The following is a 17981-nucleotide window of genomic DNA, read 5'->3' on the forward strand; positions in this document are numbered from 1 at the left end:
TAACAAAAATAAAAGTGACCATTTAGGATTCATTAGCTTTAGCAGATTATGTAAACTTCCATCTAGACTCATTCCTTCATAAACCAAAAAGAAACAAAAGAAAACAAGTAAAATAAGAATATAAATAAATGCTCGTTGCGCGTTGCTTACATATTACTTTTTCAAAACATTTCTTCTATAAACCATTACAGCACACTGTGGGGGAAGAACTGCTTATTGGTTTGGTGACTAACAGGCGTAAACCAATCAAAACCACTTACAACTAATCACGGCTTGCTTTTCCTCCGACCGAACAATCTCGCCATTGAATTAAATATTTAATTTCTAGATCTTTGACTATACCACGGAGAATCACAAACCCTTGTTCATTGTGGTTTCGAAGCAGAAATCAAAATCCTTGAGGGTTGGTAGGTCTTCACTGTCTGCGTGCGACACTTTCCCTACTCCCTCTTGGCGTTCAGGGAGGAAAATAGGATACCCGCTCCTTCCCTTGAAACGTGATTGTTTTTCTCTCGTGGGAATCATTTATTGAAGTGGATTAACTGCGGCGAACCCCGCACGTCCGTCGCGCTCTGGGTGATAGATTGAAATTTATGGCCGACTTCATTTAGGTGATTGTTTTACAGCATTTCACTCCCACCGCCACCGCTCCAGTCTCTTTGTGTGTCGCGGTTCCGATCAAGGAAAAGCGTGTCGGAAAGAAAAACAATCCCTCCCCCAGTGTGGGAGGATCGCTCCACGATACACCGATGATGGGCGGATGGATTATTATTATGTACGCCGCGTTCGTTTGTTCAACGCAATGGCTGACGCTGGCTGGGAATGGCCAGGGGTTTTTCCATCGTCTGGGAAAGGGCTCTATTTGACGATGGCGTCGCCCGGGTACGCCGAAACTGAAGCGCGTTCATAATTTTAATGGGTTTTTCATGAGAAATTCGCCGTTTTCGGGATTTTCTGACACCGCGTGGAGGGTGTCGGCACTTGTGTTTGCCTTGTGAGGTTTGGGGTGCCGGTTGAATTAGGTGGAATTATGAACGCCACTTGAGCGCAAAAAATGAGATGAATCTTAAACCCACCCTCGCGTGGTGCGCGGTGGAAAGTGTGGAACGAATTTTGATCTACGCCTGGGAAAGTTGGTGTTGCGGAGATGAAAGCAACGGTACCGGGACAAGACAAGTGTCCCTCAAGTTCGGTTTACGGGAACATAATTAAATCCAGCGAGTATTGAGGCCGGAGGGAAAAAGGTTTCAAAATTGAGATTTTCTATGATACATCGGTAATGATGCTGCTATTAATTTTCTGTTTATTGCAGGATTGTCTTATCGCTATGAAACACACCACTTTTGTCGGGTTAGACAACAGTGGGCACTTAGAATTTACGACATGAGAGGATTAGCATTTTTTTGTTAAGGATATGCAATAAATTACGGTCGTTTTGATTCAGACAAGTGATGAAATGCAAAGATCAGTAAGGAAAATATAATTGTATTTGATGGGATTAATTTTTTTCTAGAAAGGTATAATACTCCGAAACTGACATAAATTACTTTAGAAATAAAGAGGAAAGTGTAGCAAGACACTCCGGTGGGGTAAAAAGCATCGATACATTTTTAAATTGAATGGAATGAAGCGATAGAATATGATCATTGGGGTGTCTAATACATCCTATGGGAATTCATGGGTTTCGCAATAATATTTAATAATAAAAAACAACAATAAAAATCAGGAAACAATAAGTCCCCAACTTAACTAAGTGGGAATACAAAAAACAAAACAAAGTTATCAAAACACTCAAGTTATCAAAACTGCTTCAGTATGGCACTGTTTCAACTTAATTTACTCACATTTGACCGTATGCTGCATCCTCAACACACCGCTTATTGGTTTTAGATATTTCATATTGAAGTTTATGATGTGAATTTCATTGCAACAAAACAAATTTCTGCTGGAAGTTGGATGCATATTTAGGGTAATTACTAGATATGGTATATTTTTGGTAGGGGAGATTTAAAAACTTAAAATCACGATACGTTGTACTAATAAAAAACTTATTAACGAGTTTCGTCCTGCGCCACTATCTGGGCCACTTTGCCCGACAATTTAAAGTTGCGCGCAGAAAAGAGTGGTGTAAAAATCCTTCGTTCTGTAATTTTTAACGTCGTTTTATTATATTTTGATACGAACACGAATTGATCGGTGAAAATGTAGGATATTGTCCTTGAAAGGACTGCGAGAAATTAATGTTGTTCTCATCTTGCTTCTTATTACCTTACATATTTGATAACAGAAGTAAACTTATGAAACCTCAAAGTAGTAATTTGATACCAACGGTAGGATATTAAAAATTATCTGATATATTTTAAAACACCACCATTACCGGACGGGACATTAAGAAACCGAGAACAGGGATGACCGGCGAGGAAACCCAACCGCGCCCGATTCTCTATCGGTTCGGAACCTCCGTGTGTGGTCTTCGATCCTGCCCTATCTTGTGGACGGATTGCGGTTGGCTCCTAGCCGAAACATCGAGCCGGCATCGTACGCCACCAGGATCGTACAACAAGCGCACCCCGGGGAAGCCCTTTTTGTGGGATAAACACCTTCGGAGGCACACGCGCACCGTTTGATGTTTTGTTAGTGCGTTGTTCAACAGTTTGATGTTGGTCCATTTAGCCCCGACCCCGGGCACTACATACCCCTAGCCACTGGCGAAACCGAGCGGTGCTCGGGTCGGAGTTTGTTTGTTGTCGTCCTGCAATCGTGGGCGGAATAAAAAGGGAAGATAATTTTTCACCTTATCGAAAGACTAATTGTCCTTCATGGGTGCCTCCGGTGCCTCTGCCCGTTCTTCGTGTCATTTGTACCTTTCGCCTGTGCTTGGTTACCTTTCACCCGGACCGCTCCTAGCCCGCTCCACCAATCAAAATCGATCGGACAGCAGAGAACAAGAAAAAAAAGGTGTATTCGAAGAGGAAAACAAGAGAAACGTCCTGACCGCTACAAAAATGCACTCCTTATGGCCCCGCTCGGTTGGCCCCTTTGTTGCCGCCCGACCTCGTCTTCGGGACGTGGTGTGTTTCGGTGGACAAACATGTCACAACATTAAGATTTATGCTCCGTTTACGATTGTGCTAACGGGCAACCGATCGGCCCCGAAGGCGCATTGTGTCAGGTTGGTGGTGTCCGTGGAGCTGAATGCGCGACGGATGTATCGTGTTGCCTTCTGATCCATTCGAGTTGATTAATGAATGCACCGTGAGTCGGTGGGATAACACATGAACTGGTACATGTGGACAAGAAGGCACTAGAAAACAGTCCGAAACAATAGATCGCCACAGGAAGGTAAATCGTTTCGGAATGAATTATTCTTATGTCCTCGATAAGTTGTGTTGATTTTGTTTAATTGATCGCATTTTTTTTCTATCCGGTTAATATCATTTAATAGTTTAACTCAAATTTATTTTCAATTTTTTCCAAGAACTTTTCATTTTTACGCATCTTCAAATTATTCTGAAGTGTGAAACACTAACAAACAGAAATTTATTATTTTTTCTGAAATTTATTGGATCAAAAAGTGACGCTTAAATATTGGCCGAATGTAATGCTGCAGTTATCTGGGATCTATTCTTAATTTTCGATGTCAAAAAGCGAAAAAACTAATCCTCTCAGACATCCCATTACAAGCTTGCTTGACACTGTCGAAACGGATGCCCTTTCCGCACCCCGAAAGGAAGATCAATAAAATTAATGCCTCCGGCAAAACAACGCCATCAAAATCATGTAATAATTCCATTTTATGTCATCTTCGTTCGGCTTTTGTCCGATGACCGCAGCATGCCTTGCTAAGCTTTCCAATCGTCGCGAACAGCTATGGAAAAGGACCCAACGGGGGGAAACGGTTGTCATAAAATGGCAAAAAGGATACGGGATCGGTTCGGGATCAGTTGCAAGGCGGGCTTCGGAAAGCGATCCTGGGCCGAACCGGAGAAGAATGGACCATTCCGACCCGGCAAGGATGTGCAAGGAATCTGCAGTTTGTTTGATCTTTTGTGTTCGGTGGAAACCGATTAGCCTCCGGTACAGGGATGTTCCCTTTCGCCAGAGGGCGACCTTACGGGACGCAACCCGAGTGGTCAATGGGCACAACAAAACACCCCCCGGGCCCCTCGAGGGAGAAAACAGGGACGACACGCCGGGTGCAATGGTGCAGAAAAGTCACAATATTATGGTGCAACCCCTGCTGCGTCGATTTCGAAGGCGGTGTTTGTGAAATCGATTTTTCATCTTTTTTCCCTAAGCTGGGCTCGGCTCACCGTTCGGATAGTTCGTTCGTTTGGGATGAAAATTGTCGAAAAATAATGCCAAGCTGTTCTGGTGCTGAAGGAAGCTTGCGAAAGGAAAGCCACACAATGACACGGCAAATGGAGCGCAACCGAGAACATAAATTATGTCTCACGTGAATGGATGGTCGGAAAGTTTGACAGTTTTTGTTTAGTGCAAGCTTTAAAATGTTTATAGTTTTTTAGCAAAATAAGGTGTTTTGACGATATTTTGGTTTCTTAACATATTCTACTATTTATGACCTGAGCTTAGTTTATTAGGATTCCGATATTGGTTTCTTTTATGTCTTAGGTTGGAACCGTTTAGTAAGCCTTTATGAAAGAAAGTTACAAGGATCAACTGCACAAGGTACAATAAGGTTATTTATTTTATTTGTTATGTTCAATTATAACCAAACATGGATGACAACACGAAAATAATTGCAAAATTCGATGTTAAAGAAATCCTTCGCCTTGAGAGGTCATTTTGCGCATCGAACGATAATTTGTGTTACAGTTTCTGGTTCATTTAATGTCACAAAGACAACGAGCCAGTAGAGGACCACTTAAAGGCCACCTCAAGCCTCGCGAAGTGCCATTTCGTAGCAAGGACATTCTATGCATAGCAAAAACACTGCAACAGGATACAAGAGGATACCTGAAAGCTTTGTCCGCAGTGTCTCGCTTTCGGGAAAGCAATTTTCCCGTCGGTAGAAATTTAAAAGAGAAAAGACGGCATTATTTTCCATTCCTTGCCTTCTTTGTTGCTCTGTTTTTTTTTGCTACAAGCTGGCAGGCACACGGATGTCACACCGGTCTGCTGACTTGTTGGCGTCTTTTGATAGTTAATTAGTTTTACTTTCAAGTTTCCTTTATTTTGAACAGAACAATGCAAAAGCTGCACATCCTTGAGCCCTGCATGGAACATGTCACTGCCAACGTTTAGGACCGGCAAGATGGCCACCGAAGGATCAGCTTGAGCCCATTTAAACTCTTTTATGCATGTTGCCTGATCCTGTTGCCGCTCCTCCGAACCGGAAAGCCACCGTTGACATGTATTACCTCGTGCGACACGTTGCGCAGTCCTGCGCTGGAGCAGCTGCCGAAGGATGAAGGATTTTATGGCGCAGGTTTGCTCCGGTTCGTTTTGGGACTTTATGTTTTATTTTGTCCTCATTTTTTTCCCCGGTGTTTTTACCTTCCCGTGCGTGCCTGCTCTTGACGGTTGGCGATGATGATAACAAAACCCGGCCCGAACCGGGCTCGAATGTGTCCCGTAAAATCCTGCTTCCTTGCCTGCTCGTTCCATATCTCTCGCATAATCTGCATTCAATTAGGATGACACCGGATTATACAATGTGGTACTTTGTCGCAGGCCATCGCATCCGGGGCCTTTATTCGCAAGCTGCTTCTGGTGTGTTGTTCGTTCTAAATATGTTTATGGTTGCTTTTCCGGCCCAATTGTTGGTGGCTTTGGCCCCGGGGAATTTTATGTTTTTCAATTTTAGCCACCACATGGGAAGTTCAAAGCGTGTTAAAAAAAGGCAACCATGTGCAGACAATCTTTTTAAGAAAGAGAGAACATTTTTTGATTACTTTGGATATGAATATGAATTTTGATTAAAGTGCTACCTTGTAGCACACCTTAAGGTGGCAAACTTTGCATGTGCATTCTGTTGATGGGTGCCAACCTTGAAGAAGACTCTCACGGAATTTGTTGGACTTAAAATGTATCTTTACGGAACAACCCCAAGGCTACAAAATGGTACATTGTAGCGCTGCTAAACGCCATAAGATGGCGGGTCTTTGCCAAATTATAACTAACCACCGCATAATTCAGCACGATTCTCTGCCAGTCGTGTGTTGATTTGTCGATTAAAAGTGCGTGCTCTCAGGAACACGATCCTCTTCGTGTGGTTTTTTTTGCCACCTTCTCCCCGTCAGAGAGAAAATTAGCAATCATTGAGACGTTTAAAATAATGTACCGTCCGACTGCGAATGGGTCAATTCGTTTCCTTTGGCGAGGGTTTAAGCTGCTGATCGCTGATCGGAACGTGGAAAGCTAAACACTTTTGGTCGCCCCTTGCTAGATGGGCAGTGTCGTGTTTGGGGTTTGGTGTGGAGCGTGATACCGGCAGGGACGGGAGGGAGGAGGAAAACGCCATCCCGCGAGACTCCTTCATAATGATATGATCGCTCACGTTTTCGCTTTATTTCTGGTTAATAATACAATAAGAAAAACACCGATTCCGAGCTCCTCGCGGGAAGGAAAAAGGTAGTGGTGTGGGGAACGAACAGTCGTGGAAGAAAACTGTCTGCAGAACTCCGGGCGGTGTACATGTTTATTCATCCACTTCGCGAACGTCGTGGAAGAGTCCGGCAGCTCCAGCCAAGACAGCTTGACGGAGGATCGAAGTCGCTCGGCCCGCGGGCTTAAAGGACCCTGAACGATCAAATCCAGGAAAAAGGGTAAACCTGAAGTCGAGTCCTGCTGCTGTCGATCGTCTGCGACTCGAGCGAGCGACGGACGCGCTCGGACAGGATCTCTGGCTGGTTTTATTATGTTATTATGGGATTCGCCAGCCAGACAAGCGGTCCCCAAGGAAAAACGGGGAAGACTTTACGTCCAAAGGAGCCACCGCGGAGGGAAGATGGTGCGATGCTACAGGGAAACCGTTGAGCGAAACACAATGGACGGAGTTTTGTGTTCGCGTCTGTTCGCGAGTCCGAGGGGCAGCATTTTATGCTGCACGAAAACAGGCAGCCCGGCGAACGTTTCTGGGCTCGCGAAGATGAAGAAACAATTCCACTGAAAAGCATATCATGCTTTACAATTGTGAAACATAAATTCGAACAAATAAATGTCGAACGTGGCGAGGTTGAATTTATCGCCGCACACATACACGACCGCGATACCGTGGCGCGTTTCTCTCCTTTTCTTGATGTGTGTCTTTTTTTAATGTTTTCACCGGGAAGAAATGTTTACTTTCAGTAAAACTGCACTGTGGCGTTGATCTGTCTGGCGAGAATCGGGACGAGTGCTGCCGATGACCATGGCGATCATGATGGCGATGATGATGGCGATGATGATGTTGGCGGGAATCTCCGGATCTGGGGTTGAAAGGGTTGAAAGGGTTTTCGACTTAATTCTTCTGCGATCGCTTTCGAGCCACCATTCGTGTCGGTTTTATTTACAAAGGCCCGCTCGTGTGGTTTGGTTTCCATTAGGGTGCAAAATCTCATTTCTGTTTGTCGATTTTGTGCTTTTGCTAATGTTTACAGAGACAGCAAGAAGTTTTTATGCTGTGAACAAGGCTCTTGAATTAACTCTGTTACTTAATTTTTCCTAAATATATGGGTTCAATTCAAATGTTAACTATTTTCGGTGTAATATAAACAATTTGAATATGTAACTTTGAGCATTTCAATTTTTTTTCTCTTTTTTTTCTTTTTGTTTATGTTTACTGGAAACAGATTAATTAAATTCACTTTACTTTTACCACATAACACAAATCCTGAAACATTCTACACAACTAAAACGATCGTTAATCATGTTCAGATTGCGTGCCGCTCCGAATGACAATGTCGAAAAACTAGTCGAGAAAGATGCAAAAAAAACCTAACCATTCCTTAATCCAATGCCCCACGAAAAAACGAACACGAAAGAAGTACTTTACAACATCTGCTGCTGCTCACACACGGATTTTCTAATAATGTAATAATGTTATTGGATGAAATTGAATTATGGCACATACGAGGCTCCCAGGGGTTTGCCATTCTGAACATTCGGATCCATTCAGAGGGACGTAACAAAAAAAGACACACACACACAAGGGCACACGGCCACAGATCACGCTAGCAAAGTCGGGCTGAAAATGGCTGCAATATGATTCCCTCCGTTAGGTTTTCAACGATTCCTTCGAAAACTCGGGGAGGGAAGTTTCGTTATGTAAACAGACCCGGATTTTCCCGCGAGGCCCGCGTGCGGTGTTGTAGTTTTTCGCTCCATCGCCCGACGGAAAGGGATGCTTGCTGGAAAGGGAAAATGTGTCCTCCCCCTTTCCAGCAGGACGAAACCCAACCATTAGCGTTCACCCGACCGCAGGATTATGGTTTCTTGTTCACACCACTTTCCGGGTGCACCGGATGGTCCCGATGGCATTCTGTGGGTTTTTCCTAAGCGTGCTCGTTTTTTTTCTCTGGCCCCGTTGATAATGCGCAGAAAAACGGAACCCTTCTTCCCTTCCTTCCACACGCCCGGAGCAACGTTTGATCTGTAATTGATTGGTTGAATTCGGGAAGCCGATGGAAAACCCATCCCATGACAGCGATTTGCTCAAAGTTTTCCAACAGTTTTACGCGATGTCGGGTGTCGCTTCGGACGGGCCATTTGTCTTGTTTAATATTGAGTTTTTCCTACCGAACCACCTTCCGGGATCCGGGGGTCCATTACGGCCAACTGTGTGCTATTGCCATACTTCCCGATGGTGTTTGAAACATAATCAACGCAAGAAAAGATGCCCGTTTGCTCGCCCAGCGGTGATTATGAGACATAAATCGTATCATTTGTGAGCTATCATGTCCAATGATCCCGCCACACACTTGAACGGTACGTAGTGGTAAGGACTGATTTATGGGTTAAAACAATATCCACTAACGAACCGCTCCAGTTTAGATTGGATTTACAAGGGTCTAAGGGGTCAATTATTTCGACTATGATTATAAGGACTAACTAAGAATAGGAAACGTCAGAGTTTTAATTGAAGGCAGCAAGGAAATTGGTTGTTTTATGAGGGAATCAAAGAGTTATTAAATAATGAAATGAATGAGAGACCACATTGAGATCTATTAGTATTAGTGTTTTAGAGCTAGGATTGAACAGAATGTAATAAGATTAGAACAATGATTCTCGACATTCCAGGTTGAACTTCAAATTACCAACACGCAGTTTGACCAACATCGCAAATATGTGTGAGTTTGAAGTTTCCAACATCAGCCTTTTATTACATAATTAATTGTGAGGTATAATAATTGTTTACCATAATTTTTGTCCTTATAGTTATACGATAGATTAACTTTGATCGGTAGAATGTTGTTATTAAATTGATGTATGTCGTTTCTGACCATACTTTTCACGAAATATGCAACAATGTTAGTTCATTCCAGTCACTCCCCTCGGGAGGTTTGTTTCCCCGGCGTAGATTAAAATGCATCGATAAAGAATTTATTTACACTACTCTCAAAACAACCCGAAGCGTTAAATGGCCGCTATAAATTCGTGAGCCTACCCGCTTTCCTTCCCCCTCCATCGGAGCGCTGGCTTTCAATATATGCCGGTCGTACTTTTGCTACCTCCTTCGAAGCCAATCTCTTCGCCGCACGTAAAATGGGGTTGGTGGGGTCCACCTCCCCGAGCGGGCTTCTGTATTACCATTTCTTGCTTCTTTTATTCATGAATTTATTTGTTATCACTGTGTCGCTCGCACGCCACACCATTTTGCACATGGGTCTGGGGCTGCGGCCGATTGTCTGCCGATTGGTTGGCCGGGGTTTTGTGTGGTGTGAATCACATTTTCCCGAACCACACGTTACGGCCCGGGGGCATGACCGCCACGAATGGCACGATGGCGGGAGCTTTAATTTATTCTGGCGAGTGTTTATGAATACAATGGCAGCATAAATGCGAGAGGTTTCTCTTAATTTGCTGAATATTCGTTCCCCGTCGTTGGGTTGGCCCGAGCGCGAATCGAACAGGGCGATGGTTTTTGGTGTTGCGCTCGGTTTTGGGGTGATTTTTCCTCCATCGTTCGTTCGGATGGGGTCAAATACTTGGGGTGGTGTGAGGAAAACGGTAACTAAAGGAGTGTGTCCCAGGAGTGTGGTGTGATATTTATGTAGTACTTGCTGTTCCGGGCCACATTCCGATCGGCACGTTGCGCGTCCCACCTTCCCAGGCCGTGCGCCATTTATGCTGCATACATACAGCATAAAATGTGCTCATTGTTTTCCGCCCATTGGAAGATTCCCGTTTGGTGCTTGTTTTGTTTTCGCAAAAAGCGGAAATTCACTGCGATGAGACGTCGGATGGGTGCTCATGAGTGCATGTCGGTTATCTTCAATTTCCCACCCCTCGCACCACTACACCCCTTTCAACAACCACAAACCCTGTGGAAAGGGGGTCCGTTTATGGGTACGACGTTATCGAAACGGGGACGATTAGTTCCGCCACTGTGATTGCGTTAATTAAAGGAGCATCCATGTTTGATTAAGTTCAACATCGTTCGCGCTCACCTCGACGGGTTGTGCTTTTCGATTGCGCCCGTGCGTCGCTGTGTACCCTTTCCCTCTGCCCCGCCCGCCCCAAGAAAGGGAAGAGGACGCACCCCATTTATCTGATCCATTTTCCAGCACCTCCACCAAAGGAGGTGGAAAAAAGGCAAACGGTTTTCGCGCTTCGGTTCCCCCCACCCCTCCGGCCTCGGTCTCGGTGTTTGGCGTTTGTTTGCAAAAGTAATTAAATGATGAAAGGTTTTGTTGTTCGCACCTTGAAGCGTGCCCGTGACCACTGGGGAGGCAACAGTGAGAAGGTGGCAAACAAAAAATATATAAAAAGCAACAACTACGGAAAACATATCCCCTCGAGCACTTCGGTTCACTGAAGCGATTTCAATTGAAGAAAATTGTAAAGCTGTGAAAACGGAGGGCTTTTCCCGTTGATTGGTGTAATTAGACCGGTGGCGCCTGCCGCCGCCTTTGTTTCAATTGTGTGTTCGTGGATGGAACTGTTGCAAATAGTTCGTGGGCGGAATGTGAAAATTGCCCATTGCACCCGAACCCGATGGGTGTTGCTGATTACGATTGGTTGGTGAATTTGTTTGGGAAATGGGTGGTTGTTGGAGTGGCCGTATTAAGGTAGGGTTCGTGATGGTAAATGGACCGTTTCTCACAAATGAACCACTTATCTGGTCAATTAGCCTTTTCTCGGTATCAAGTCTAAATCAACAGCAAAAACTAGTTTAAATTACCAATTTATTCTTAATAGACCCAGAAGTAGAACAAAGTGTATTTCAACACCTGAGTGTGATGTGATTCGCCAGTTTTAACAGGAATTTGTTTGATCTTGGTAAAAATATAAATTTGTAAATACCCTTAAAAGCGCCAGAGCTCATGTCAACATGTGTGACTTCCTAGAACTTGTTTTTTCTACCGCAAGGTTCAGCTCCTGGCCTCTGTAACCAACTCCCGCCGCGTGGCTGCTCCTTCCTGGTAATGCTACCGAGGGTTGTGGTCCAATCTCCAATCCTCCGAGGAACCATTGACATGTGTCGTCTCCTTCGCGAAAGGGCTTGACAGTTGTTTTGTCGTCTACAAAGACGGAAGCAATAGAAGCGACAGAAAAATATGCCAGTTGGACATAAGAGACACGACTAGAGCCCAACATACAAGGACCACCGTCAGGAAGCACGTGTTTGTGGCTACCTTTCGGGTTGAAGCCCGATTGTTGAAAGCGAACCCGACGAACAATGCGACCGTACCGATGCTTACGATGTCTTTCTGCGGCAGTTAACGAGGGCTTTGTGTGTGCGTTGTGGGTAGGAAGCATCCTATTGGGCACAATGTTCTCCCAGGACGATCCGCTAGCCCAAGAGTCAAGCTGGATGTGCATTTGGTCGCAGCTGGTTCGAAAAGCCCGTACCGGCCATAATGGGCGGTTGTGGTGTTTGCTTTTGGCCAAAAGGCAGATGTTGTGTTGAGCTTTAGAAATCTGGTGCGATTTATTGAATTTGGCTCTAGTATTGACGTAATATGAAATATTCTGTCAACAACGGTACGTTGTAGGTTATGTTGCCGTGTGTCAACATGGGATTGTGTTGAAAATTCAAAGATGGAAACACTATAGTCTCTACTACCCTGAGAGGTTTGTTATACAGTAGGTCCCCGCAGTACGCTAATGTTTGGGACCGAACGCAATGGCGTATATCGAGTTTTAGCGTATTGCTGGTTTCCTCTGCCATATCGTTTATACTTCATATTGAAGAGTTCACACTGAGAGGGAACCGCTTATTTAACATATCTTCTATCCAAATCACTAGTAAGTGTTCCATTTCTTCCATTTTCTCATTACGTTTCCGAGTGGCCATTTTATTATTTGATGGCATATTAATCGCTTCAAGGTTATACAGCTTAATGAAACGAGAATCAACGTGTATTGATTCAGGCCGTGTGTAATTCAGGCCATTGCAGTCATGGCCTTTAAACGGCTGTTTAAAACTGCGTACTAAAAACTTCATTCCACCAAAACAAAGCAAAATTGACTAGTCAGAATTCAAGCAACAACGGTAAACGCTATGAGCTGTCAGTTGTAATAAAATCGCGTATTTCGAATTCGCGTATATCGAGTATAGCGTACTGTGGGGACTTACTGTACTTTGATACTGTTTTTTTTGATTTTTGGTATACTTTGATATTGTTTTATCATTGTTAATTTTCATCTTTAAAACCTTGGTAGAATAAATTTGCATTGAACTTGTTTCAGTCTAATTTTTCCGTTTAAAGTGCCTGCGATTTACGGAGGAGCATATATAACAACATGTAAACAGTGGAAAATGGAATAGGAATTACCAATCACATTATAATGCTGATGAATTTATAGAAATGATTGCGGCTTAAAACTAGCATTACTAATGAACATTTGTTATAAGATTTGTAGCCGAGATAACAAAAATAACAGAATACTTTTTTGAATGTATTCCTACTGATGAACATGCTGCAAACATGTGTAATTGATTATAAGCTCTTATAAAATAAATAAGCCCACTTATTCGGTCTTTGGTTTATTTTAAACATTCAAAAACCCTGCTTGACAACGAAGTTATTTTTAAAAATTTGATTAAATAAATTTGTTCGTCGAGCTTGTAAGCATCGTGTTCACCGCGCAGATCGCTCACGCCTGATAAAGCGTGCAACGTCGTATCGTCATGTCGTCAGTAAGTTGTCGCCCTGTTCGCAAAGGAGCAGAAGAAAACCGATCCACCGGCCAAACTACCTCCAATGCCCGCAGGGCGACCGTCTTAACAGAAGATCCTGCGTAAGATCGTCTAGCTGAAGGTCAGCGTGTTTGCGCACTTTCTTTACGCGATTGGTCGCGCAGCCAATTACCGTGGCGCGCAGATGTTGTGTGCGAACGGTTCCGTTGAAGGACGTGGCGAACGGGGTGGTAATTAAATAATTACTGAACTTAACCAGCTCATTACTAGTTGACTTGTTTTATAACATTATTTACCGTCCGGTTGTCTCCGGCCCAGAAGTTGGAATTGTGTTGTCACCATTTGTTGTAGCTGCTGACTCAGGGTGCGGTTTGACTGGGATTGGTTTATGTCCAGTGGACTCATGTAACTAGTTGAGACAGTGGATTGGCGAGCAGCACATTTCCTTATACAGTTCTTATGCGTATGCCAACAAATTCCTTTTATTAAATTTTCAGAAAAATGTATAGGAAACCATTTTGAATACGGTTTGAAGCAAAATGGCCACTGTGTGAACTTAAGCCATTCCTAGCTGTCTCACTCTGTACGAGTTCGAAAACTCAGTACCAAACCGATGGTCCATTGCGGTCCCCCCAAAGTGCCTCCGTTTGGGGCCAATTTTGTTGATGAATCACTCCGTTAATTGGTTTAATTTCCCTCCACACATCCTGCGGTTCCGTGTCGTTCGAAAACGTGTCGCTCGAGGACTCGCTATTATGGTGCGCGCAGTCTTTTTATTTTCATTCCTTCTCGCGTTTTAATTGGAAACTTTCTCGCTGTGCACTACATTTCCTTCCATTTCGTTCCGCTCGATTGGAAACTTGTGCCTTTCGGACGTGTATGTGCGCTGGGGTTTGGATTGTGCAACGCAAGAAGGGAAGAAAATCGAGAAGTGAGCCGGTTAAAAGTGCCGCAATAAAGGAAAACCCATTATTGTACCCCCAAGGGTGGCGCGGAAGGTAATTGAAAAATCAATCAAAATGGCACCAAAGCGTCCGTTGGAGGAGAGGCTGCTGTTCGCTTTGATCGGTCCCTCCTTGGATCGGTGTTGATGAGCATGGCGTGCGTTCCCTGAGCGCCAAACGGGCTTTGATGTCGGGCGACATTCGGGCGAATCGCTCCGATCGTGGACGCGAATTGGATCTCAGATAAACCAATTAACCGGATTCAACCTGGCAGCGCTATCTCTGAACGAAAGATCGGTTGATTTTATTTAAACATTCAAAACCAAACCAAACTTCAAGATGTATTCTGACGTCAAACGGTTTCTCTGCATCTTTGCGGTGGAAGAAGGTGATAATTTATATATTTTCTCCAGTCATCGTTTACCTCGGCCAACATTTTATCGCTGAATCGCGTGTTACTAGACTACGTTTTCGATGGATCTTTTTACTCACTGAACTGACTTTTGAAGAGAGGCTACGAAAGGTTTCAACATAATTATCTATTAAGGCTTTTTTGTTATATAATTCTTAGTACAATAAATACTTCTAACACCTTCACATTTATGCTAAATATCCAAAGTATTAGGAAGTGAGGAAATTTAAATCAATAGACAAAAATAGATGTAGACGAGGTGAATTCAAACGCATTGGAGTTAATGCGCTGTTTCAATCACCGGTGGGTTAGAGGCAAAGGCAATTGGCAACGATTACTAGCAATTTACTTTTCAATCTTAATTATAAAAAAATATTTAAAAAATAAAATTAAAATATTCAGTATGTGTCCCACACGCACGTGAAAACAAAATTGACTATGCATAATCAACAACTTGATTGTTCTATTCGAAATAATCCACTAATCGCAGAAATAAGGCTAGACACCTCGGGGCAATTGATTCATCAACGCAAACGTATGTCTCGCGGATGACCTTCGGTCGGGACGCTACCATAACGTCAGACGCGATTAGATAAACGCACACGAGTGAAGGCGCACTGGCGCGGATTGAGATTAATATTTCGAGTAATGCAAAAAAAAAGAATCAACTAACAGTTGCCGCCCTTGCACGACTACAGCATCGCGGGACGATGACACGACCACCACAATCCGGCGATTGAAATTTCTAACATAACAACCCTGGCTCACCGACTCGGCACAGTGTTCAAAGTAATCATCGCCGGTGCGAACGTATGTCCGACGATGCTAAAATTAACCACCAGCTTGCTCCGCTTCCGGCCCGGTGCCGCGTATCCACTGGCCGAGGGAGGTTGTACCGTGCGCTGGCGTAGTGCACAGTCTCAGCCGGTCACGGCAAGTGACGCCACCGAGCAAGATCCGGAATGGGACAACGCCCTACCGTACGAGAGCATTCCAACGCCTTCGTTGTTTGGGTTCTTAAAAGAATTCGGACCATTTGGTAAGTGTGCGAACGAACACACACGGTTACTGTAGGAGCAAGTTTTTAATACTCTTTTTTCAACACGTTCCAGGAAAGTACAAAAATGCTACGCTGCAAGATATCAATCTACGGATGCGCGAGTTGTACGGATCGATCATACGGATGAAGGGACAGTTCGGTAGGGAAGATATCGTTCTGACCTTCAATCCGGGAGACTTCGAGAAGGTGTTCCGCTCGGAAGGTGTTTGGCCACGGCGCACCGGGATGGACGCGTTCGTGTACTACCGGAAAAATGTGCGCCCAGAGTTGTTCAAGGGCTACGGAGGGCTTCTGGCAGAGTAAGTACTCTACTGGTGGGTCTATTGATGCACAGATGTATAGCTTTTTCTACTTGTCATAGACAGGGTGAAGACTGGCACAAGATGCGCACGATCGTCAATCCGATCATGCTGCAGCCAAAGATCATCAAGCTGTACATCGAAAAGGTGGACGAAGTGGCGCGGGAGTTTATGAGCATGTAAGGTCACGAGATGGTTTTCGTATTCTGCTCTTTTTCAGTACCAATACTTTTTTTTCAGTATCAATGATCTGCGTGACGACAAACACGAATTACCGGCCGACTTCAACGAATGGCTAAACCGTTGGGCTTTGGAGACGATGGGTGTGCTGGTGTTGGACACCCGACTCGGAGTACTGAACAAGCAACAAACGCCAGAGGTCAGCAAGCTGATCAGTGTAGGTATTCCACTAGATCGAAGCAAGAAGAGCCATTTTTAATATAGATCACAACCTCAACAGCTTACTAAAGATGCGGTGACTCTGTTCTACCAGTTGGATATTCTACCAAACATTTGGCGAAAGATTAAAACACCCGGTTTCTATAAGTTGATTCGGACGTTGGATGAATTATACTAGTAAGTATATTCAGGTATCACAGATTGACTTTTGGCAATGCAACGATAATGGTCTCTTAAGTTTAATCTCAGGCAAGATCGATGCTGCTGTGCAGAGGATGGAGAAGAACCCGAGCGCTGACTCTGACAGCTTGAGCATTCTGGAGAAGCTTCTCAAGGTGGACCGGGAAGCTGCATTCGTAATGTCACTGGACAGTCTCTTTGCTGGTGTAGACACGGTATATGTGGATAGTAAAAGTTTGTTACCGATCAGCTTACATTGTGATTCTGTTCATAGACATCATCCGGCTCGACAGGAGTACTTTACTGTCTCGCGCGCAACCCGGACAAGCAGGAGAAACTTCGAGCGGAACTCAGAAAAATCCTTCCAACCAAAGAATCCCACCTGACGCCGGATAACATGAAGAACATGCCGTACCTGCGGGCGTGCATAAAGGAAGGACTCAGACTATATCCGCCAACATCTGGGAATGGTCGGTGCACGGGAAAGAACCTTGTCCTACAGGGCTATCGCATTCCCAAAGGGGTAGGATCACGTTTTGCTTAATCTCAAACAACAGTCAACACATTTTCGCTTCATTGTCATCATAGATCCTGGTCGGAATGGGTCAGTTGGTACTCCAGCGCCAGGAAGGTCAGTTCACCAGGCCAACCGATTTCGTCCCGGAACGTTGGCTTGCCGGGGCGGACACTGCGTCGACCGGTTGTCCCAGTGCTAAGGAGGCGCATCCATTCGTGTACATGCCGTTTGGATTCGGAGCGCGCACATGCATCGGCCGACGGTTGGCCATGATGGAGATGGAGATACTGGTATCGAGGATCATCCGGAAGTACGATATCCGCTGGAATCACGGAGAGTTGAAGTACAAGGCTACGATAGTGAACATACCGGCGAATGATTTAAAGTTTGAAATGAAGGAAGTAAACGATTCTTGAACTATTGTAAGTCAGAACATGTAAATTGGCGAATCCACGTACAACAGGGAAACAAGTCTCGTAAGCCCTTAACGGGCAGACATGACCAAGAGGTCGTTACGCCAAGAAGAAGAAGAAATTGGCGAATGAAACGTAATCTATTAAAAAAAAGATAAGAGTGTGAAGAGTACAAAAAGTATAAAAAGATACCTTTTTTTCGCGGAGATAAAAAAATGTAAACAAACCTTTCAGTGAAGGCGTATTGTGAACAAATATGGGCATGGTAATCAGCGGCAATTGACGCGATATTTGCCAGTCATGGCTGGGACGTATCTAACACCTATCTCATGCGGCTTCTACCAGCGCGACCCTTATCGTTCCAACACACTCTAATACCGGACGCTGCTTATTGATGCTACCAAGATAGCGAACAAACATAACTCACACTCTCATACCTCCTTTGTGGCCA

At 44.3% G+C, this 17981-nt stretch overlaps 1 protein-coding gene across 1 annotated transcript; it reads left to right on the plus strand.

Moving 5' to 3' along the window:
* Positions 1–15484: 15484 nt before the first annotated feature.
* LOC131293148 (cytochrome P450 CYP12A2-like) lies at positions 15485–17533 on the plus strand. The gene is made up of 8 exons (XM_058321226.1): positions 15485–15701; positions 15775–16021; positions 16084–16200; positions 16262–16418; positions 16482–16597; positions 16659–16815; positions 16875–17123; positions 17189–17533. The coding sequence occupies exons 1-8, from the start codon at positions 15485–15487 to the stop codon at positions 17531–17533; spliced, it is 1605 nt and encodes a 534-aa protein (XP_058177209.1).
* Positions 17534–17981: the final 448 nt, after the last annotated feature.

This window comes from Anopheles ziemanni, chromosome 2 (assembly GCF_943734765.1).
Source record: "Anopheles ziemanni chromosome 2, idAnoZiCoDA_A2_x.2, whole genome shotgun sequence".
Lineage (NCBI taxonomy): Eukaryota > Metazoa > Arthropoda > Insecta > Diptera > Culicidae > Anopheles > Anopheles ziemanni.

Coding starts and splice junctions, on each gene's coding strand:
- LOC131293148 (XM_058321226.1), top strand. CDS start 15,485: ATGCTAAAATTAACCACCAGCTTGCTCCGCTTCCGGCCCGGTGCCGCG. Junction 15,702..15,774: donor AAAAGAATTCGGACCATTTG/GTAAGTGTGCGA, acceptor AACACGTTCCAG/GAAAGTACAAAAATGCTACG. Junction 16,201..16,261: donor GCGCGGGAGTTTATGAGCAT/GTAAGGTCACGA, acceptor CTTTTTTTTCAG/TATCAATGATCTGCGTGACG.